The sequence below is a fragment of the Rhineura floridana genome, chromosome 18 (assembly GCF_030035675.1).
Source record: "Rhineura floridana isolate rRhiFlo1 chromosome 18, rRhiFlo1.hap2, whole genome shotgun sequence".
NCBI classification, from domain to species: Eukaryota; Metazoa; Chordata; class Lepidosauria; order Squamata; family Rhineuridae; genus Rhineura; species Rhineura floridana.
Window position 1 is genome coordinate 16,570,216 of NC_084497.1, and position 23,815 is coordinate 16,594,030.

Consider the following 23,815-nt stretch of genomic DNA (forward strand, 5'->3'; position numbering starts at 1 on the left):
GAGAGGGAAAGTGGAACACTGTTCCTTAAGGACAGAAAACAAAAAGAAAATAGATTACTGTAATGCGCTCTATGTGGGGCTGCCCTTGAGGTTGGTCCAGAAGTTGCAGCTGGTGCAAAATGCGGTGGTGAGACTGCTCACTGGGGCAGGGTATCGTCAACATGTCACTCCGCTGCTGAAAGAATTGCACTGGCTGCCCATTTGCTACCGGGCCAAGTCCAAGTTTCTAGTTTTGGAGTACAAAGCCCTATACAGCTTGGGACCAGGATACCTGAAAGACCGTTTTACCCCTTATGTACCCAGCTGATCACTGCGCTCTGCAGGTGAGGGCCTCCTGCAGATACCATCTTATCAAGAGGTCCGTTCTGCAACAACATAGGAAATTGACCTTTAGTGTGGCGGCATCTACCCTGCGCAACTCCCTACCCTTAAATATTAGACAGGCGCCATCTCCGTTATCTTTTCGGCGCCTACTGAAGACTTTCCTCTTTCAACAAGCCTTTTAAGTTGAGACCTATCCCAGCCTGCGTCTGTGTTGGAATTGCTTTTTAATATGTTTGTAAACTTTCTCTTTTAAAATGTTTTTAATCTTAGAAGATGTTTTCATAGCTTTTTTTAAGTAACAATTTTGAAGATGTTTTGTTTTGTTTTTATGATGTTTGAACGTTTTTAGTGCTTTTGTTTGCCGCCCTGGGCTCCTGCTGGGAGGAAGGGCGGGATATAATAATAATAATAATAATAATAATAATAATAATAAATTTTATTTTAAATGCCTGGTTCAAATTTACCCTGTTCTGGCACCAGTTAACATAATATTCCTGTTGTCACACAATCTGTGGCCTAAGATGTACTGCGACTGTTCATCAATCATCTCTTAAACAGTAGGTGGGAGCTGCAATAAAATGTTGCGGCACTGTATGCTCCTGTTCAGGGTTCTAGCCATCAAACCGTGCCCTGTCCTTATTTTGCAATCACCATAAACATTTCACCGCAACTCTTGCAGAAGTGCTTTGCCAGGGAGGTATTTGGGAATGTGGACTCAGCCTCTGGGGATGTGGTTCTCCTTGAAGCTTGCACCCAACTTGCCAGCAGGGGTGGCCGTCTTTTCTCCCAACAATGTTCCTGAGAACCAGGCTATGTCATAATGTAGCATCATTCTCATTGGGCCGCTCTGAGGGAGAAGGAACATTACCAGACTGCTGGCTGACATGTGAAACAGATGCAAGACTTTTTGTTGCTGTTGCTGCTGCTAAGAAAAGGAAATAGGAAAACAAGCCGCGTTGGTTCAGCATCCTATTTCCTGCTATCCAGATGCCTTTGGGAAGCTCATAGCAGGACACAAAGGCAACAGCCCTCTCTTGCACACAATCCTAGTGACTGGAATTTGGAGGTATGCTGCATTTGATCCTGAATGTAGTATCTGGCCATACTGGCTAGTAGCCATTGATAGCCTTATTCTCTATGATTGTGTCTAATTCCCTTTTAAAGATGTCCAAGTTGATAGCCATCACTACCTCTTCTGGGAGCAAATTCCACAGCTTAACTCTGTGCTGCATGAAGGAGTTCCTTCTTTTGTCTGCCCTGAATCTTCCAACATTCAGCTTCAATGGATATCCCCAAGTTCTAGCATTATGAGAAAGGGAGACAAATCTCTCTCTATAACTATTTTCTCCACATTGTGCATAATTAAATACACCTCTGTCATTTCCCCTTTTACTCTCTCCCCCCCCCCAAGTGAAAAAGCCCCAAACATTGTACTCTTCCCTTGCAGGGGAGCAGTTCCAGACCTTTGATCATTTCATTCGCCCCTTTTGGAACCTTTCGCCTAGCCCTACAATATGCTTTTTCAGGTGCGGCAACAAAAAAGAGCATTCCAAGTGCAGCCTGACCATAGATTTGTATAAAGGACATTACAATATTGACAGTTCTATTTTTGATTCCTTTCCTAATGATGTCCAATAAGGCATTTGTCTCTGTAGCCTCCTCTTATCATGGTAAATGTCCCACCTCTCCAAAACTTAATCAACCCCACGTATCATTCACCCTTTTTTGCACCACACCCACCCCTTGAATTTTTTTTGGAGGGGAGGAAGTATCAGATGAAAGCTCTGGTCCAACACTAAGAAAGACTAAGAAAGCTGCTGCCTGCCAGGGTAGACAATGCTGAACTAGGTGGGCAAATAATTTGACCTGGTAGGAATCAAGCAATCTGGGGAAAACTGGTCTCTGGCGGGCTCCCTCTACCATCAGTGGGCCCTGATGGCAGACAGCAGCAGCAACCTGAGTAGCTGGGTCTCCCCACCATTTTGATTTCCCACACTGCACTCTGTTCAGAAGGTAGGGCCAGAAAAAAACAAAAATATTACATGAGGGCCAAGAGCAAACATCGCCAGCGGGCCCTGCCAGAGTGCTAGGGCACTGGCAACTGCCTGAGGATGCCAAGCACTGACGCTGGTTTTGGAGATCAGGCAGTTTCCTGTGCCATGCATCTCAGCCCAACTAACACTTTTGTCAACTTGCCTTTGGCACATCCAGGATCAGGTAATGAAACATGGCCAGAGCATGGAGGATCTTGGCAATGTTAGCCAGCTGTGGCCGTGCGGACTGCTCTCGGATGTCTAAGATGGCATTCAGCATCTGAGACGCTTCAGTTCGCTGCTTTTCATCTGCCGGCAGAAAGAGAACTCTGTGAAGATGGCCTGACTGCAGCTAAGGGAGGGTGGCTCGCCTTTGAGCATGGATAGCCTGGCTAATGTTGTTAGGCAAGAACCTCACCAAACAAAAAAGGGGCGAGGAACCTTTTTAGCCCAGCAGACCACCCACCCCCTGCAGGCAAAGTGTGACAGACAGGTGGAACCAGCCACATGTCAATCACCTGATGCCATAATGACATCAGGTGACATTTTTGCCTGCAGGGTCTTCAGAAGCTTCTTTCAAAGCACCCTTGTGCAGCACTTTGAAAGAGGTTTCGCAGGTGTGAGGAACCTTTGGCCCTTCTGATGTTGCTCAGCTACAATTTCCATCATCTTTGGCTATTGGCCATGCTTGCTAGGGCTGATGGGAGTTGTAGTTCAGCAACATCTGGAGGGCCAAGGCTCCCCATGCCTGCTCTTTCGGGTGAGCCTGGCCTTTATCTGCCCGCACCTGGTGTCATACATATCGAAGTCACATATTATGTCAGGTATAGGGCAGGTGGGCATGGCTTGGCTGAAGTGGTCTTATGGGCCAAATGGGGAGGCTGGATGGACCTAATCATGATGAAGGTTCCTCACCCCGACCTAAGAGAAAACAAAATATGGATATGTTACAAATAGAGGTACTTCCATTTAAAGCAGTTGACTAAATCTGCATGCACCTGCATATGAATAATAGCTCTGACGGTGGGGGAGAGGATTTTTTATTTTTTAGAAGATGCAGTCACAGACACTAGTTACAGCCAACCAGCTTAGACGAGGCATCCCCCTTAACTCTCAGACAAGAGGAAGGAATGCCTCTTCTCGGAGGGCAGCCCTAATTTTAACCAACCCCAATTTTTGCAATGGGGGGAAGGGAAAGCCATCTCAGTGAGTGCAAAGTTACCAAGGGCCTCTTCCATTGGCTCCTCTTCTTCTGAGAGCATATCAAGTTCTACCGGAGTCATGAGTGTGTAGTACTGAAGGTCAATCAAGTGGCTGAAGTGATGGTGCCAAATATCGGTAACCTGATGAGAAAAGGCTTATTTAAAAAGTCTGAAAATGACATTGTTATTCCTGTACTCTTAATGCCTGGGTTGGACTACTGCAATTTGTTGTATGGGGGCTGCCTTTGAAGAATTCTTAGAAATGCTCATTGATCCAGAATATAGCTCTAGACCAGGGTGGTTAACCAGATGTTGTTGGATTCCAGCTCCCATCAGCCCCAGCTGTCATGGCCAATAGTCAGGGATGATGGGAGCTAGAGCCCAACAAAATTTGCAGGGCCAGAAGTTCCCCAACCAGGCTAACAGAAGGGACCCAGCAGTCTTACCTCTCCCTCTTGTGCAGCGAGGTGGAAAGACTACACATGGAGACAGTTCTGGGACAGGAGAAGCCAGATGGAAATTGGGATCCCAGTCGAGATCATGGAGGGGGCCTCCCTGTCTTTATGGGTGGAATTAGATGGGATGAGAAAAATGAACTGCCTTCAAACTCAGGAACATGGCTGCAAATTCCCCTCCGCTCCCCTGAAATGCATAGGAAGCTGTCTTATACAGAGTCTGGCCATTGGGTCCACTTTGCTCAGTATCGTTTACGCTGACTGGCAGTGGCTCTATACGGTTTTAGACACAACGATCCCAGGCCTACCTGGAGATGCTGGGGATTGAACCTGGGACCTTCTGTATGCAAACTTTATTCTCTGCCACTGAGCTGAGGTGCTTCCCCACAAAATAAAGTCAGATCTCAGTGCACATGTTTTTGGATTAAGGACTGACTTAAATAGGAGCATAGGAAAGTGACGTAGGCTGAGTTGGCCCATCTAGCTCAGTTCTGTCTGCACTGACAAGCAGCAGTTCTCCAGGATTTCAGGCAGGGGATATTCTTGGAGATGCCACGGATTGATCCAGGGACCTTCTGTATGCAAAGCAGATGCTCTGCCACTGAGCAACTTTGAAGGCATGTGATATGACATGATGATGTCATGATGATGTCATAAATTTCACCATCCTACTCCTACCACTGTCACCAACAAAGCACAGCAGGCTATACGTGAGGAATCACACCTGAGAAAGGTAACAGCGCACATTTTCACGCTGACGTAATACAGAGGAGAGGAGAGATGGACCCTGAGATGAGGCTGCCCTGTTTACCTTGGCCTCTAGTTCCAGCTAAGTCACCTCAAGCCTACTGACCTCTGTGTACAGGGAATCGGCAACTTCCATTCTGTTCTGACGGAAGAAAACATTGGCCATGTGGAAATACCCTCCCGAGGCAGCAACGTTGTTTGTCCCGAAGGCGCAACAGGCAAAGTAAACCTGAAATTAATTATATAATGAATTACTGTCAGCCATTTATACACTGCTGAAATTTTCACATCAGTTTGAAATTAAAAAAAAAAGTCCTCATGAAAATTCATCAGCATTTTAGTGCAGATTTCTCCTAACATGCGTATTATTGTATGCAATTTTTCCTAATTCATACATTTTTGTAAAATAATTTGCCAAATATAATGCATTTTGTATGTTATTTTCACAACTATATGCATTTATATGCATACTTTATCCTAGTACATGCATTTTTGTACATATTAGTTGTCTGGAGAACTGCAGTGCAGAATCTGGACATGCAAATTCCAAAGGATGGCTGTGTTTCAGTTTGTATATTGTTTCAGAAAGTGCACATTCGGTAAAGTTCGCCTGTAGTTACAAACTGAATCAAATATCTCCTCCATTCCTAGCCAGGTCTATCCAAAGATATCAGCAATGATGACTAAATGAAGCCTCCGCCTTAAGAGGCAGTCTACCTCTAAATATCAACTGCTGCTGGGGAGGAGGGAAACGCAGCAGAGGGCTGTTGCCTTCGTGCCGTTACTTGTGGTCTCCCTGGATGTGGTCTCCTGGAAGCAGCATCTGTCCAGTCCGTTTTGGAGACAGGATGCTGGATTAAATGGCTTTTTGACTGGATGTAGCAGGGCTATTCGTATAGTTTCACTGAGGGCCTGAAACATCTGCAGAAGGGCTGACCAAGAGCAGGCAGCTTTAGCGAGGCCAAACAGATAATGTCAGCTAAGGTCAGCATGCCCCAAAACGTGGAAATTGGCTTCAACTGGGGGCCTTGATCAACTGGGGGCCCTGTAAGATTGGCAGGCTTTTGCTATGGCCTTGAGACCCCAGAGGATCAGGTAACGACTTCTAAAAGTCACTGGCTCAAGTTTTTCCCAGCCTCATGTCTGCTAACTGTGCATAAGCCCTTCGTTAAGGAGCTCTCCTCCTGCAGCTCTCTGTGTTGATGTTTATGGTTTACTTTTGATTTCTGTCTGGGCCAATTAGTGCTCAAGAACAGATTTGATCAACTGTTGCTTTCTGCATTGCAATTTGCTTCTCTAGCCCAGTAGAGAATCTTTTCTCAGAGGTATGGCCCCCAATTCTAACTGATCCACATACACTTCCTCCGTTATCATTTTAAGACCGAAACATACAATACAGACAGGAAGGAACATCATGCTTTCACTCAGAAAGTTTTTATTTATTTCTTGACTATCTCAAAGACCAACCTGAGAAAGACTATGAATTCAAAACCTCACATCCTGCATTGCAAACACAGATGATCATTCATAAAAGTAAGATTTTACGGTCCCTCTGAATTTGCTTTGGGTTGACCAACACACCGACTCAACAAGCCTCTGCACCTCTTATTCCTGCTTGTCGTGGTTCCCACCGCTCTAGTCTACTGACAGTGCAGCAGAAGAGGGAAGAGGAGGGATGCAAGGCTGCCACCAGCAATGCTGAGAAGCCAGGCTCCCCCCTTTGTCACCTCTCATCTGGCAGCAGTCATGCCAAGAGGCAGTTGCAGAGCAGGGAAGAGGAGGGATGCAGGGCCATGCCATCGGCACAGCATAGAGACCAGCAACTTTTGGTGCCTTCTTTCCTTGAATGTTTCCATCCCAGCTGCTTATGAGAAGAAACTGTAATGAAGGATCTGAGTATGCTTATTTCCTTCTCCCTCCCCATCCCTCTTTCCTTGTGTCTTTTTAGATTGTAAACCTGAGGGAAGGGACTGCCTTTTACAAAAAAAGTGACTAACAGAGCAATCCTAACCCCCCATCTACGCGGAGTGGAGGGGGTGTGGGGGTTCCCTTCCATCTGTCTCCACCAGCATCAGCCAGCGTAAAGCCGTGAAGTGGGGTGGAACTGCGGGTAGAGCTAGGCTGGCCATGGATCTGCTTAATCCTAATCTGGTAAAATAGCCAGAGAGCAGTCCCATCGGGGACTCTCTGCTGCACCAGCCTGGAACTGGTGCAGCAAAAAATCAGTAAACTACTGCTCCCTCCCAGCCTGGCTGGTGCAAGCGGCAGTGCTTCAGATGCAGCAACAACTCTGCTGCTCTCTTCGGCCCCGCTCTTCCCTACCCAGGAACTGCTCCCTAGCCCACTCTGGGGGCCTTTTTTGGGGCTGCAAAGCAGAAAGAATTTTGAAATAAAGCAATGGTGGCACGTGTCCATCACTGAGGGAAACCAGGGCAGCCATTTCAAACCGCAAGCACGTAAAACAGGACACTGCCCCAGTATAGCCGTTCAGGGGCAAGATGGGTGCATCCTGCACCTGAGCTGAGTCTTACGTCATTTGCCAGGTGGTACAAAGAATCCTCAAAATTCCCTTTGGCTGCATGAAGGAGGCCCAGGTTGCGATGCAGCTTAGACTGAATGGCACTGCTGCAGTGGGAATTCTTGAGGACAATCCAATGAGCTTGTGAGAGGTATTCCTCTGCTTGGGAAAGATGCCCGAGGCCTGGAAGGAAGGAAAGACAGAAGCCAACAAGGAATTAGCAATATGTGGATGAGAAGCTCATGTGGTATACAGCTTTCAGCATTATGTCAGCAAATGATATCATTTTAAACACAGAAATGTTTTTTCTTCATTTGAACAATCCAGCTCTGTGAGGATGGCCTTTCAGAGATTATGGAAGTAAAAAAAAAATCAACTTGTTATTTATCAATTTAATCTGTGAAACTCAAATGACAGCAATGATTGTCCTGGTTGTATCCAACACTCTTCTACTCCTCCTCTGAGTCCCCAAACCTGCTATGGAGGATCCCCCAACCCTCTGGAGCACAGTCTGAGAGTGTATGCGGGGCTGCAGGGGGGACATGAGGAAGGGGAAGACCCACTGCACAGACGGACATGTGTTGTGTGAGCGGAACTGCAGTGTTGGATACAACTGCTCAGACCAGGGATGGGGAACTCAGGCCTTGGGCCAAATGTGGCCTTCGAGGCCTCTCTATCTGGCCTCTGGGATTCTCCCTAGGCCACACCCCCTCCTGAGCCACACCCCTCACCAGCCCTGCTTTGCAGCCTCCTGGAGTGTTTTTGCCATTCTTCGGACTCTTCTTGCCTACAGAGGGATGCGTCAGTATGAAGAAACTACCCTACTGTACAAAGGTAAAATCCACATGTAATGTTCTGTCCACGTTTGTCTCTGGCCCTACTGACCAACGGCATGTGGGCCTCCAGAAGGTTGCCTGGAAGGGAATTTGGCCCTTGGGCAGAAAGAGGGACCATCTCACATCAACATCATGGAATCTGCTCTGAGTCTCCCCCCACTGTCTGAATTATAGACTTGGAAGGGACCTTGGAGGCCATCTATTTCAACCCCCTGCGCAGTGCAGGATCTAAAATACAAGGTGCAGCTCTAACAGATGACTGTCCAGCTCTGCTTATATACCGCCAGTGAAGGACAGCCCACCAGCTCACAAGGGGATCTGTTCCACTAACAGTTCTTTCCATTAGGAAGTTCCTTCTGACCTTCAGTCAAATTTTGCTTCCCTACAATTTCCACCCCTTGGTTCTAGTCCTGCACTCTGAAGTAACAGAAACAAGAACTAGCTCTATTTCCTACATAACAGCCCTTCAAGTATTTGAAGAGTGCTATCATGTACTTATCTTCGCTTCTCCAGAATAAAAACCCATCATCATCAACAACAACAACAACAACAACAACAATAATAATAACAACAACACTTTTATATCCCGCCCTTCCTCCCAGAAGGAGCCCAGGGAGGCAAACAAAAACACTAAAAATTAAAAATCTTTAAAAAGACTTTATAAAACATATTAAAATAGAACATCTTTAAAAACATGTTTTAAAATAAAAACAGCTTTAAAAACATCTTTAAAAGCCATTTTAACACAAACACAGACTAGGATAAGGTCTCTACTTAAAATACTTGTTGAATGAGGAAGGTCTTCAGAAAAGACAACAGAGATGGTGCCTGTCTAATATTTAAGGGGAGGGAATTCCAGAGGGCTGGTGCCACAACACTAAAGGCCTGCTTCCTATGTTGTGTGGAATGGACCTCCTGATAAGATGGTATCTGCAGGAGGCTCTCACCTGCAGAGCGCATGTAGTCCCAGTGGCTAGGAGTGCCTTTTAGCAGATGTGGTTGGTGCACCAATACAGCCATTTCAATCAGGCTTCAGGCCTGGACATGGGACTGAAACGGCCTTGGTCGCCTTGGTGGATGATATGAGGAGGGCGTTGGATAGGGCGAATGCACCTTCCTTGTCCTCCTGGATCTCTCAGTGGCTTTTGATACCGTTGACCATGGTATCCTTCTGGACCGCCTGAAGAGGTTAGGCATAGGGGGCACTGTATTGCAGTAGTTCCGTTCCTTCCTCTCTGGTAAGTACCAGTGAGTGGCATTGGGGGATGAGATTTCGGATCCTTGGCCTCTCACTTGTGGGGTGCCACAGGGCTCCATCCTCTCCCCGATGCTGTTCAACATCTATCTATATAAAGCCACTGGGGGCTAACATCAGAAGATTTGGGCTGCAGTGTCACCAGTCTGCGGATGAGATGCAGCTCTGTCTCTCATTCAAATCTTCACCGAGATTGGCTGTAGAAACCCTATCCAAGTGCCTGGAGTCGGTGAGTGGCTGGATGGCAAGGAATAAGCTGAAGCTGAACTCTGACAAAACTGAGGTACTGTTTGTGGGAGGCAAGGGAAGGTTGGGGGATGTTGACCTGGTGCTTGATGGGGTACAATTGCCCCTGAAAGACCAGGTCCGCAGCCTGGGGGTCATTCTTGACTCCCAGCTGTCCATGGAGGCTCAGGTCTCGGCTGTGAGCTGGGCGGCACTGTATCAACTCCATCTGATATGGAGGCTGCGCCCCTACCTTCCCAATCATCTGCTCCCATCTGTGGTACATGCCCTGGTCTCATCTCGCCTAGACTACTGTAATGCGCTCTACGTGGGGTTACCCTTGAAAACGGTCCGGAAGCTGCAACTGGTGCAGAATGCAGCGGCTCGTCTGATTAAAGGCAGCCGCCGGCGAGATCACATCACTCCACTGCTGAAGGAGTTGCACTGGTTACCAGTTGTCTTCTGGGCCCAATTCAAGGTGTTGGTTCTGACCTTTAAAACCCTATACGGTTTTGGCCCAGTCTATCTGAAGGAGCGCCTCCAACATCATCAGGGATGCCGCTCAACAAGATCAGCCTCAAAAGGCCTTCTCTCTATCCCAGCAGTTAAAACAGCTAGACTGGTGAGGACTAGGGAGAGGGCTTTTTCAATTGTGGCCCCCACTTTGTGGAATTCCCTCCCAAATGATCTCCGCCATGCCCTCTCTATGATGAGCTTCCGCCGGGCCTTGGAGACCTGGCTCTTCAGGCAGGCTTTTGGGGTGGGTTAGATTTTATTATTATTGTTGAGATTTTTAATGTTTTTATGTATTTGTATGTTTTTATTTTGTACGTCGCCCAGAGTGGCTGGACAGCCAGCCAGTTGGGCGACTAACAAATTTAATAAATAAAAATGTCTTTGACAGGGATATCCTGGCTGCAATGATTCATGCACTGGTAATCTCAGAACTTGATTATTGCAGTGTGCTCTATGTGGGGCCACCCTTACACCTGGTCTGGAAGTTCCAGCTGGGGCAAAATGCTGTGACTAGACTGTTGATGATGAAGATAACGATGATGAAGTTTATTACATTTATTACCCACCCTTCAGTAGAAGGTCCCAGGATGAGTCACAACACAAAATACACCATTAAAAATAGTTCAGATCAAGTAGATGGAGACAGACAGTTATGCCAGCATATAACTCCAATGCTTAAAAGGTTGCACTGGCTGCCCTTATGCTACCAGGCCATGTTCAAGGTTCTTGTATTAATTTACAAGGCCCTTAACAACTTGAATCCAGAACATCTTAAGGACTGCGTGGTCCCTTATTTCCCAGCCTGATCACTGAGGTTTTTTGGGAAGTCTCTGTTGGCTCCCCATGGCTCAGATGCACAGCTTGTAACTGTGTGCATTCAGAGGTTTTTTTTTTTTAACAAATTCTTTAATGTGAAGGTTTTCAAATACATGAAATAAGGGGACAAGGTGTCCAACATTCAAAAGAGACAATTTCAATACAATTAGAAAATAAATATGACAATAATAAAGGGAGGGGTGAGTGGGAAGGAGAGAGAGAGGAGTGGGAGGAGGGAAAGAGGGGAAACAGGGAAGAGAGGAAGGAGAAAGATGAGAGGGAGGAATAGAAGAGAACCTAGAGAATGATGAGAGAGATCAGAATAAGGCATTGCTAAGAAGGAGGAGGGGTATATGAACAACATCCGAATAATATATCACTATTTAACTTATTATACAGCCACAAGGGTAGTCAGCATGGAGTTTCTGCATTCTGTAATGTTAAATCCAAAATACCCCCACATGCCATTCTGATGCTTCCCATAAGCTCATTTCAAAACAAAACCTTACAAAACTTATAATCCTGAACTTAGAAACGCTTGCTTAACAACCCCCTAAATTTTCATGGCGATACACAAAGCAGTCAGAGAGAATCGAGAGTTCAAAGTGTAAAAAGACAGAGAAAAAACCCAGACCCCTGTTGGACTTTTTCCTGTCAGAGTTCTCATAATCTGTTGAGATTAATTAAAAATCAGCCATGTTCAGTACCTGTAATCCTATTACTGGCCTTGCCCCATACTCTGACCTTCATCTTCTGCAGTTTAAATGTTAAAAAAAATGCCTAGCTGATTTTTAATTAATTTAAGAAATTTAGCATTGAACTCAATGATAATGTCGGGCATGCTCAGTAAAAACCAACTGTCAGTGTTCTAAAAGCCAGACTCACAGCTGCTGGGCTTGCCAAATCAGGGGGCCACACCCACACCAGACCTTTATTTCACTTTAGATAGTCATGACTTCCCCCCCAAAATCATGGAAAGTGTAGTTTGTGAAGGGTGTTGAGAGGACACTCCTATTCCCGACAGAGCTCCAGTGGCCAGAGTGGTTTAACAGTCAGCCGCTCTGATTGAAGCTCTGTGACAGGAACAGAGCCTTTCCTAGCAACGCTCAGCACCCTTCACTAACTACTTTTCCCAGGATTCTTTGGGAGAAGCCATGACTACCCAAAGGGAAATAAAAGTCTGGTGTGGATGTGGCCAGGGACAGCTTTGGTTTAAATTTGGGTGGGAGGCTACATCTGCCTGCTGTAGAATAAAAAGGTGAGGGAAACCCTGAAAAAGAATGATACTGTTCACAATGTTTTCCTTTTGGCAAGGAAAGGGGTTTCCCCTCTGCCCAGTGCCCACCCACCCAATCTCATCCCATCCACCTTCCCTTCCTGCCCTCTTTCTCCCCTCCCTGCCCCTCCCCCAGGTCAGTTTCACCTATCCTAAGCATCATTGTACAGAAGTAAATCCCACTGAACTCAAAAAGGTTCAAAAAGAGCTAGCTCAAAAAGAGCTAGAGGGAGCCCCAGCTGACGAAGCGTCAAGGCGAGTTAAGCAGCAGAGCGAGTTCGGCAGCAGGGCGAGGAGGCCAGGGCCCCCCACTCTGCCCGTCTGTTCCCTGACCTCAACTAAACCGCAGTCTCCAACCCATTGACGTAATAAACCTTAAACAAAACTATGCAGGTAAGAAGCCAGCAGGGGTGTGGGGGCTTTCCAGTGTTTTGCACCGCCTGCAGCATGTACGACTATCTGCCTGTTGGACAGAAGTCGTGGGTGTGCTCTCGGTGCAATGAGCTCCTGGCTCTCCGGGAACGACTTCATTTCCTTGAGGCCAAAGTGGCGGACCTGGAAAAGCTGAGAGAGGCAGAGAGGTGTGTGGAGGAGGCCTTCAGGGACGTTATAGCTGTGTCCCACTCCAACAATGATAGCTCTCCTGCTATCACGGAGAACGATGGTCTCGGGGAAGGAGAGCATCCAGCTGAGGAAGAGGGAAACGATCCCTTAGAAGGGACCCATTCCTTGCGGGATGAGCAGCTATCCTCTCATGCCGAGGATATATCTCCAGGGGGTGGAGGGATCCTTGTAGTGGGTGATTCGATCATTAGGAACATAGACAGTGGGGTGTGTGATGGGCGTGTAGACCGCAAGGTGTTTTGCCTGCCTGGTGCGAAGGTTGCGGATATCGCCCGTCGTTTAGATAGTTTGGTAGACAGTGCTGGGAAGGAGTCAGTGGTCGTGGTGCACGTTGGCACCAACGACATGGGGAAATGCAGCCGTGAGGTCCTGGAAGCAAAATTTAGGTTGCTAGGTAGGATGCTGAAAGCCAGGGCCTCCAAGGTGGCTTTCTCTGAAATGCTACCGGTTCCACGCGCAGGACCAGACAGACAGGCCCAGCTTCGCAGTCTCAATGCGTGGATGAGACGATGGTGTCGGGTGGAAGGGTTTGGATTTGTTAGGCACTGGGGAACATTTTGGGACAAGCCGGGCCTGTACAAAAGGGATGGGCTCCACTTGAACCAGAATGGAACCAGACTGCTGGCACTTAAAATTAAAAAGGTAGCAGAGCAGCTTTTAAACTGACTGAGGGGGGAAACCCGACAGGAGCTGAGAAAGGTCCGGTTCGGAATAAACCTCCCCCCTGGGATAAAAACCAAAGAAATGATGAAATTTTAAAAGGGGTAGGCCTAGAAGTAGGCATTGTGAGAGCAGGGGCACAGGATATAAATTCAGAAGAGCAAAATTACCACAGGCCTAACCACAAGTGCCAAAGACACTTGAAGAGAGACACTGCTTACAAGTGCCTGTACGCTAATGCTAGGAGCCTCCGAACCAAGATGGGAGAACTGGAGTGCTTGGTCTTAGAGAAGAGCATTGATATAGTGAGCATAACCGAGACCTGGTGGAATGGAGAAAACCAGTGGGATACGGTTATCCCTGGATATAAACTATATCGGAAGGACAGGGAAGGATGTATTGGTGGCGGAGTTGCTCTATACGTGAAAGAAGGCATTGCATCCAGCAAGCTCGAAACCCCAAAAGAGGCAGACTCCTCCACAGAATCGTTGTGGGTGGTGATACCGTGCCCCAGGAGGGACTTAATACTGGGAACGATCTATCGTCCCCCTGATCAAAATGCTCAGGGAGACCTTGAGATGAGATATGAAATTGAGGAAGCATCCAAACTAGGAAATGTGGTAGTAATGGGTGACTTCAACTACCCGGACATAGACTGGCTGCATATGTGTTCCAGTCATGACAAAGAAGCAAAGTTTCTAGATATTCTAAATGACTATTCCCTAGATCAGTTGGTCATGGAACCGACCAGAGGGACGGCAACCCTGGACTTAATCCTCAGTGGGGACCGGGACCTGGTGCGAGATGTAAGTGTTGTTGAACCGATTGGGAGCAGTGACCACAGTGCTATTAAATTAAACATACATGTGACTGGCCAATTGCCAAGAAAATCCAACACGGTCACATTTGACTTCAAAAGAGGAAACTTCACAAAAATGAGGGGACTGGTAAAAAGAAAGCTGAAAAACAAAGTCCAGAGGGTCACATCACTCGAAAATGCTTGGAAGTTGTTTAAAAACACTATATTAGAAGCTCAACTGGAGTGCATACCACAGATCAGAAAAGGTACCGCCAGGGCCAAGAAGATGCCAGCATGGTTAACGAACAAAGTCAAGGAAGCTCTTAGAGGCAAAAAGTCTTCCTTCAGAAAATGGAAGTCTTGTCCGAATGAAGAAAATAAAAAAGAACACAAACTCTGGCAAAAGAAATGCAAGAAGACAATAAGGGATGCTAAAAAAGAATTTGAGGAGCACATTGCTAAGAACATAAAAACCAACAACAAAAAATTCTATAAATACATTCAAAGCAGAAGACCATCTAGGGAGACAATTGGACCCTTGGATGATAAGGGAGTCAAAGGTGTACTAAAGAACGATGAGATTGCAGAGAAGCTAAATGAATTCGTTGCATCTGTCTTCACAGTGGAAGATATAGGGCAGATCCCTGAACCTGAACTAACATTTGCAGGAAGGGATTCTGAGGAACTAAGACAAATAGTGGTAACGAGAGAGGAAGTTCTAAGCTTAATGGACAATATAAAAACTGACAAATCACCGGGCCTGGATGGCATCCACCCGAGAGTTCTCAAAGAACTCAAAGGTGAAATTGCTGATCTGCTAACTAAAATATGTAACTTGTCCCTCGGGTCCTCCTCCGTGCCTGAGGACTGGAAAGTGGCAAATGTAACGCCAATCTTCAAAAAGGGATCCAGAGGGGATCCCGGAAATTACAGGCCAGTTAGCTTAACTTCTGTCCCTGGAAAACTGGTAGAAAGTATTATTAAAGCTAGATTAACTAAGCACATAGAAGAACAAGCCTTGCTGAAGCCTGGTTGGCCACTGTGAGAACAGGATGCTGGACTAGATGGGCCACTGGCCTGATCCAGCAGGCTCTTCTTATGTTCTTATGATGCTTCTTGCTGAAGCCTTGCTGAAGCCTTGGCTTCTGCAAGGGAAAGTCCTGTCTCAGTAACCTATTAGAATTCTTTGAGAGTGTCAACAAGCATATAGATAGAGGTGATCCAGTGGACATAGTGTACTTAGACTTTCAAAAAGCGTTTGACAAGGTACCTCACCAAAGGCTTCTGAGGAAGCTTAGCAGTCATGGAATAAGAGGAGAGGTCCTCTTGTGGGTAAGGAATTGGTTAAGAAGCAGAAAGCAGAGAGTAGGAATAAACGGACAGTTCTCCCAATGGAGGGCTGTAGAAAGTGGAGTCCCTCAGGGATCGGTATTGGGACCTGCACTTTTCAACTTGTTCATTAATGACCTAGAATTAGGAGTGAGCAGTGAAGTGGTCAAGTTTGCTGACGACACTAAATTGTTCAGGGTTGTTAAAACAAAAAGGGATTGCGAAGAGCTCCAAAAAGACCTCTCCAAACTGAGTGAATGGGCGGAAAAATGGCAAATGCAATTCAATATAAACAAGTGTAAAATTATGCATATTGGAGCAAAAAATCTGAATTTCACATATACGCTCATGGGGTCTGAACTGGCAGTGACCGACCAGGAGAGAGACCTCGGGGTTGTAGTGGACAGCACGATGAAAATGTCGACCCAGTGTGCGGCAGCTGTGAAAAAGGCAAATTCCATGCTAGCGATAATTAGGAAAGGCATTGAAAATAAAACAGCCGATATCATAATGCCGTTGTATAAATCTATGGTGCGGCCGCATTTGGAATACTGTGTGCAGTTCTGGTCGCCTCATCTCAAAAAGCATATTATAGAGTTGGAAAAGGTTCAGAAGCGGGCAACCAGAATGATCAAGGGGATGGAGCAACTCCCTTACGAGGAAAGGTTGCAGCATTTGGGGCTTTTTAGTTTAGAGAAAAGGCGGGTCAGAGGAGACATGACAGAAGTGTATAAAATTATGCATGGCATTGAGAGGGTGGATAGAGAAAGGTTCTTCTCCCTCTCTCATAATACTAGAACTCGTGGACATTCAAAGAAGCTGAATGTTGGAAGATTCAGGACAGACAAAAGGAAGTACTTCTTTACTCAGCGCATAGTTAAACTATGGAATTTGCTCCCACAAGATGCAGTAATGGCCACCAGCTTGGATGGCTTTAAAAGAAGATTAGACAAATTCATGGAGGACAGGGCTATCAATGGCTACTAGCCATGATGGCTGTGCTCTGCCACCCCAGTCAGAGGCAGCATGCTTCTGAAAACCAGTTGCCGGAAGCCTCAGGAGGGGAGAGTGTTCTTGCACTCGGGTCCTGCTTGCGGGCTTCCCCCAGGCACCTGGTTGGCCACTGTGAGAACAGGATGCTGGACTAGATGGGCCACTGGCCTGATCCAGCAGGCTCTTCTTATGTTCTTATGATGCAAATGATCAAACCTGCCCTCCCCTCCTATCCCTTCCTCTTGCCCCCTCCCTTCCCCTCCTCCATCCCCTACCAATCCCCTCCTTCCCCCTCCTCCTTCCCCATGGTCAGTTTTACCTATCCTAGGACTACGACCTGGGAGACCAGGGTTCAAATCCCCACACAGCCATGAAGCTCACTGGGTGACCTTGGACCAGTCACTGCCTCTTAGCCTCAGAGGAAGGCAATGGTAAACCACCTCTGAACACCACTTACCATGAAAAACCTATTCATAGGGTCGCCATAAGTTGGGATCAACTTGAAGGCAGTCCATTCATTTTCAAGCATGACTGCACGGGAGTAAATCCCATGGAACTCAACAAGCATGCAAATGATCAAACCTGCCCTCCCCTCCCCCTGCCTCCCATCACCTCCCTTTTGCCCCTTCCCTCCCCTTCCTTCATCCTTTCCCCTCCCCTCCTTCTGTTCTCCCCCCCTACTCTTTTCCTCTACTCTCCCCTCCCCCCCACCCGTCAGTTTTACATATGCTAAGCGTGATTGAATGTGAGTAAATCCTATTGAACTCAATAAGCATGCAAATGATCACACTTGCCTTTCCTCTCCTCTCCCTTCTTCCTCTCCTCCCCTTTTCCTTCTCCCTGCTCCCCTGCCCACTCCAGGCCTCCTCCCCATGGTCAGTTTTACCTATCCTAAGCATGATTGCACAAGAGTAAATCCCACTGAACTCAATAAGCATGCAAATGATCAATCCATTCTCAGCAAACTTGCACAGGATCCCATTTCTTACCTCCCGGATTAAAAAGCATAGAAATTCACTAATAGGCAAAAAACCTTGTGGTTTAAGAATGTACCTATAGCCACGTGCTTCTGAGTATATGGTGAGTGGTGGCAACACCTGCAGTCAGCCCAAATAACAGAAACAAGACATGTGCTGTGCTGAACTTGTTTTAGCAGGGAGGAAGCAACTATTTTAAAACATGTTACCAAATTATTCCAAGCTACACAGGAAGTAGATTGGACTGTGAAAGACCAATCCAAATTGTGTATGCATTTTTACAAATTTGTAGGGCAGTACAATATCTCAGAGAGGAGGTCAGGTCTCCTGCTCCCCTGGTGCATTCACTATAGCTGTCCAATTTCCCTGCTTTTTAAAGTTTGATAGAAATATCTGTGGGCTATAGGTACATGCTTAAACTGCAAGGATTTTTGCCTGTTAGTGAATATATATACATAACAATAAGTAGTATAAGAAATGTTAGGGTGAGATACAGAAGGGTGATGGTCGATATGATTCTAGGATTTTTCAACCAATAATATCTCTATGGACAGTTGTGTGTGGAGGGGGGTGTCTCTAATCATGTTCCTTTGTTGCAATATGGCTAATAAACAACATGCATTCAGAGCTGTGAGCCCAAGCCTATGGAACTGCCTCCAACCTGAGATTAGACAGGCACCCTCCTTGCTGAACTTCAGGCATATGACAAAAGACTTTCTTATCGTAGCAGGCATTTTAAGGTAGTGTTCAGTTTTTTGATGAATTTTTATTTTCTGTTTGGTCTACTTTTATGTACACCACTTAGAAATGCTAGTGATTAAATGGTATATAAATGTCTGAAATAGACAAATAAAAATCCCAGCTCTTTCAACCATTCCTCATAGGACTTAGGTTTTCAGACCCTTCACCATCCTAGTCACCCTTCCTTGGATATGCACCAGTATATCAACGTTCTTCTTAAAATGTGGTGTCCAGGGTTGGACACAGGACCCCAGATGAGGCTGGCACATACTGAATGCGCCTCCTTGGCTATGGCACCTTGGCTGGGGCATCCCTTTCCCGCGGAAGTCATTCTGGCCCTTCACAGCTCAGTTTGCATTGCATGGTGAAGATGTCGCTTTCCAGGAGCTTTAGGGGACTGTCCAGTTTGGTAAATTTCAGTCACTGCTGCTGAGAGTTTGTTATTAGGATGTTTTGAAATTATTATTATTGTTATTGTAATCTTGTTTTATTTTAATGCTATAAAATTGTTTTAACTAACCATTGTTACATAGCTTACATTTATTTGTAAAAGGCATGGAAATAAACTTTGGGGGGAGTCAGCAATAGAAGAAAATAACCAAAGAGGAACAGAAAATGCTTAGATGAAAACCCCCAAGACTCCTTGACCCAAGTAAAATTTGGAGGCAATTTTTGTTGTTAAAATATTGGGATCCTACAAATTTGTTTTTAAACACACATTATTATTCATGGACATTTTCTGGGATCCACTGCACCGGATACTTAACAGCACAAGCCTATGCATGTTTCTCAAAAGTATTTACCACTATCAAGGTGGACATGCTAATCCTATACATGACTACTCAGAAGTCCCACTGAGATAAATGGGGCTTGCTTCCATGTAACGTATACGATTGCAGCCATAACCATACTTACCTGGCAGTAAGTCCCACTGAATTAAATACGACTTACTTCTGAGTAGACACGGCTAGGATGGCACTGTCACTCCCAAGCCAATGTGTTTATTTTTATTTATTTATCATTTGATTTATATCTCACCCTTCCTTCCAGTAGGAGCTCAGGATGGCAAACAAAATAACTAAAAACACTTTAAAAAATCATAAAAACAGACTTTAATAATAAATAATAATAAATTTTTATTTGTGAGTCGCCTATCTGGCCGACTGAACGGCCACTCTAGGCGACGTACATTGCCAGAATAAAATACAATATAAAAAATATATATATGAAAACAGCATCTTTAAAAGCATTTTTTAAAAAAGCTTTAAAAACATCTTAAAAAAAAAAAGCTTTAAAAACATTTAAAAAACAGTTCCAACACAGACCCAGACTTAGGATTGCAGGCTTAGCTGGCTGTGATCCTAAGCACATTTAGTAATGAGTAAGTCCCATTACATTCAATGAAATTGGCGTTTGAGGAAACATTCATAGGACTGTGTATTAGGCTTATACAATAAGTCTTACTGGTTGATTGCAGTCTGCATGCAGCTAGTCTAGTGCAACTTCCATTGGTTTCAACAGTGTGTTTAAGCAGCCTAGATGGAGGACTGCAGCTGTTATGATTTTTCAGAAAAGGCCGGGAGGGAGGGGAAGGGAACAGAGACTCTTGGTGTCAACTAATTTTTGGATTTTTAAATGACTGGGGCGGGGGAATATTGTGGCATGTCCTCACCTCCTGTTTAGGCTTCCAGCCAGGTATACCCCACTCCAGGGTTCTGTAAGCTGAAAGGATCTTGAGCAGGACATTTCACTAGTCCCGTCCCCCCAGTTTTCTGTTTTTCTTTTCCAGCTGACATACCCTGCCCTCATCAGGCAGGTTTCCCTCCACCCACCCCACAAACCAACACCAGTCATTTGTTTCTCACTGACCCGTTTTGGCTCCAGTCTTGTTGGCACTCACTAGCTGAGTTCCCTGTTAGAGGGACAGTGATGATGACAAATGAGTCCCTGCTGATTCTTTGGCTGGAGTCCTTCGGGTGCTTCTCCAACACCAATTCACAAATTGCAGTGCTTTAGAAACCACTGCCCCATTTAAAAAATGACACAGAACTATTTCAGCACAGCTCTGGCCAAGCTCACCTAGGCTCGCCTCAGCTAAAACGAGGTACTCCGGAACCAGTTCCACAGAATTTGAGCCATGTACGTTAATGATGAACTTCAGCGAATGCAATGCAGCTGGGATAGCGTCTTCATGTTTGCCTTCCAACAGAAAATTCTGAGCCACCGCATGTGTCAGTTCTGCCAGGAATTTCTGTGAACAAGCATGGATTATCAAACTAGTCTCAGGTACACCCCACCACCACCACCACCTTTTGGGGGGGTGGGTTTATTTTTGATGAAAAAAACCATTGACTCGAGCAGGCCTTTATAGGATACTGATATTTGACAGGGTTGTGATATTGATGTTGCCATAAGTGGTTGTGCTGCTGTTTTTATCTGCTCCAGCTTCTATGACTTATTTGTGGCTTGAATTTTATTTTATTGCACTGTGCCCTGGGACTACTTTTGTGATGAAGGGCAGGCTGAAGATATTTTAAAATAAATACATAATGATGCGGAAAACTTGATTTCCATCAAGAGGAAGCAGGAAAGGGACAGTACATGTGGATACAAAAAACGCATTGATATCTTCGGCTTATTAAGGCTGCAATCCAACCCTCCTCTTACACCAGGGCTGAGGGAGAACTGGATTGAGTATAGGCATCCCTCTGCTCACTTCTGCTGGCTCAGGCAGCCTCCAGCCAGCCATCACTGATGGAATAACACAAGTGTCACTTTGTTGATGCAGACTTTCCCCTTCTGCCTCTGAAATGGGGTGTCCCAAGGATGGGGTGTTGAGTTGGCCTGGGATTTGCTAAATCCCAAGTCAGTTTCACAGCCATCACCGGGCCCAAACTGCCTACTTCCCCCAACCTTTGACTGAGAGTCTGCTTCTCCAGAGCTGCAGTAGCAAGGAGTTAGGATTGCTCTGTCCAATGAGGTATCTATGTCTAAACAAGGCCTCACTTAAAATATCAGCAAATTATGGCTTGGGAGAATAGATACATCTTAAGGTGCTTCTTAAATAGAGAGAGGGACTGTGTAGTTCTAATATCTGGAGGGAATGAGTTGCAAAGAAGATATCTGCGTTCAAGGCATACCTTATGTTTACTTGTTCCTCTTTCTTGTCTTTTGGTCACATGTCCTGCTCATAAGCCACTCATAGACAGTGTTTGCATACAGTACTATGTGTAAAAATATTACAGATTCTGCCACAACCTTAACTGCAGGCAGATGAAAAACATTATGTCCAGGAGATATGCAAAGCAACATCAATGCAAATTAGTTTATTTGCACAACTTGTTTAGTCCACAGCAATTTGATTATCCTGGCCAGGCCCAGAATGTAGGAAGCTTTGCTTCTTGTACCAAACTTGTACTTGGGCTTCTTGTACCTGGGCTCCTACTGGGAGGAAGGGCAAGATATAAATCAAATAATAAATATATAAACAATAAACAAATAAACCTGAATGTGGAGTGTGTACAAGCTTTTGAATTTGCCCAACCAAAAAAAGAAAATAGAGACTTGGTTTGTTTGCAGTGCCACTCATGTAGCTGTCAATTAGCTGTCTTTCCCAATGTGCTCACGTAAGGCTGCAATTTTAAACAGATGTGGAGGCTCTTCAAAAGTATTAATAAGGACATAGGAAGAGCCTGGCTGCTAGATCTTACCAAAGGTCCATCTAGGCCAGCATTTGGATTCCTACAGTGGCCAACCAGATGCTCCCCGGAAGCCCACCAGCATCTAGTCTTATAAGCCAGGGGTTCCCAAAATGTGTCCATGGACCACTAGTGGTCCGTGAGCATCATTCAGGTGGTTTGCAGTGGCAATTTGCTGTAGTGGCTCTGTGTATATGATGAACAGCAGGTACAACGGCTGCTTTGTCATTCTTAGAACCTGGGGGGTCTGCCTGGAAGGCAAGTGGGATGGACTGGAAGTGACAGGGGGAGGAGGTTCTGCCTTCCTCAGAGGAATAAAGCTGTGGCAGGCAGCAAGACGGTAGAAGGTCAACCAGGAAAGAGGCTCACAAGGAACTTGAAAGGATGGGAGAGTCAATGTATGGGAATGAAGGAAGCTGTGAGAGAGGAGAAGAGAGCTCATGGGATAGAAAGGGAGTGACTCAACAGTAGGAGTTGTCTGTTCATATTAAAAAAAAGTCTAAATACAGAAGCAGGCTGAATGCTGAATCTGACCTAAGACTCAAGCTGACAATTGTTACACAGAACTTGTTTAACACAACAGGCACTTCCATCATATTAAAACATTCATTTCTTTCATTTCTTATTGCTATTTTACAGTATTAAAATTTGACACAACACATTACTGCTACTAAACAGAAAAATTGTGGCTAATTCTCCATGGCAAGAGTGGTTGATGCCCATTGGAGATGGTAGGTGGAAGGCAAGCAGGCCAACAGTAGGTGGAGCCAGAGCCAATCACAGGCAGGTTCAAGTTCTGTCCCCATCCTGCTCCCTGTTGAGTTCTACAAGGGCAACATTGAGATTAATGATGAAGCTGATAGGCAGGGCCACCCCCTGGACTGGATGCAAGTAAGAAGGCAGGCAGGTGGGGGCTGGCTGAGGGCGGCTTGTAGTTAGTGGGACAGAACCTCATTGGTCAAAATCAAATCTTTAATGTTATAGTCAATGACCAGCATAAAATAGAAACAGAAAATTCTCAAACTCTCAAAGGAGGAGATTATCCTAATACACAGAAGAGTAAAATGCAATAAAATGGGGTAAAATAAAACAGGATTGTTAAAGCATAATATTATAAAATTCAAAGACAAAGAAAAATTACAAGATGGCTAGGGTCAGTACCTGGTGAGTTTTGTTCACTGCGGTGCAAAGTTTGCCAATGCTTCAAGTACAGTAATAGATGTATTTTGGTCAGAAAGGAGTAGAGTAATGGAGCAGCCTCTACTGGTGGCTAACAGACTTATTTTCTTCTGTGGATATGTCTAATCCCCTTTGACAATTTATACAGCAATAGGAATTAACCCAATAAACTAATCAGTTCCAGTATTCCCTCCACCAGTTTTTGTGGCAAATCATTATGGCAAATCAATCTGCCCCCAATTTTTTGAATCAAATCTTTTAAATTCTCAGTTCCAGGTCCTCTGCTTTAAACCAATCTATCAATCAAATCACAAGCTGTCCTCACCCTTACCTCTCTGCTTATCTTTTGCTCCTCTCCATGCTTTCTTTCTTTCTCTGAATTGTAAAAAGGTAATGATGTACGCAAAGGGATGAGCAGTTGGCATATTTTCTCATGGACGCTAACCCAATCGGCACGCTGATGTTCTATGTCACTGAGAGAAGACAAGAAATTTGGTTATGGACAGTGCAAACTGTGATGAGCAGAGGGTTCAATCTTGGTCTCTGCAGAGGTCTGTTTTACCTGCACATTCTCTGCTCTACAGGATTGAACCCTGCCCTGCCCCCTCCACT

General features: G+C 45.5%; 1 protein-coding gene across 2 annotated transcripts in view; it reads right to left on the bottom strand.

The window, feature by feature from the left end:
• Nucleotides 1-23,815, bottom strand: part of ZMYND12 (zinc finger MYND-type containing 12) — a 38,632-nt gene that overhangs the window by 263 nt on the left and 14,554 nt on the right. For both annotated transcript variants that reach the window (XM_061601592.1, XM_061601590.1), the window contains 6 exons: nt 23,535-23,676; nt 20,406-20,577; nt 7,293-7,462; nt 4,868-4,990; nt 3,580-3,700; nt 2,521-2,666 (listed from right to left, as the gene is read on the bottom strand). In XM_061601592.1, the coding sequence (XP_061457576.1) occupies nt 2,521-2,666; nt 3,580-3,700; nt 4,868-4,990; nt 7,293-7,462; nt 20,406-20,577; nt 23,535-23,676 (874 nt within the window). The remainder of the gene's footprint in view (nt 1-2,520; nt 2,667-3,579; nt 3,701-4,867; nt 4,991-7,292; nt 7,463-20,405; nt 20,578-23,534; nt 23,677-23,815) is intronic.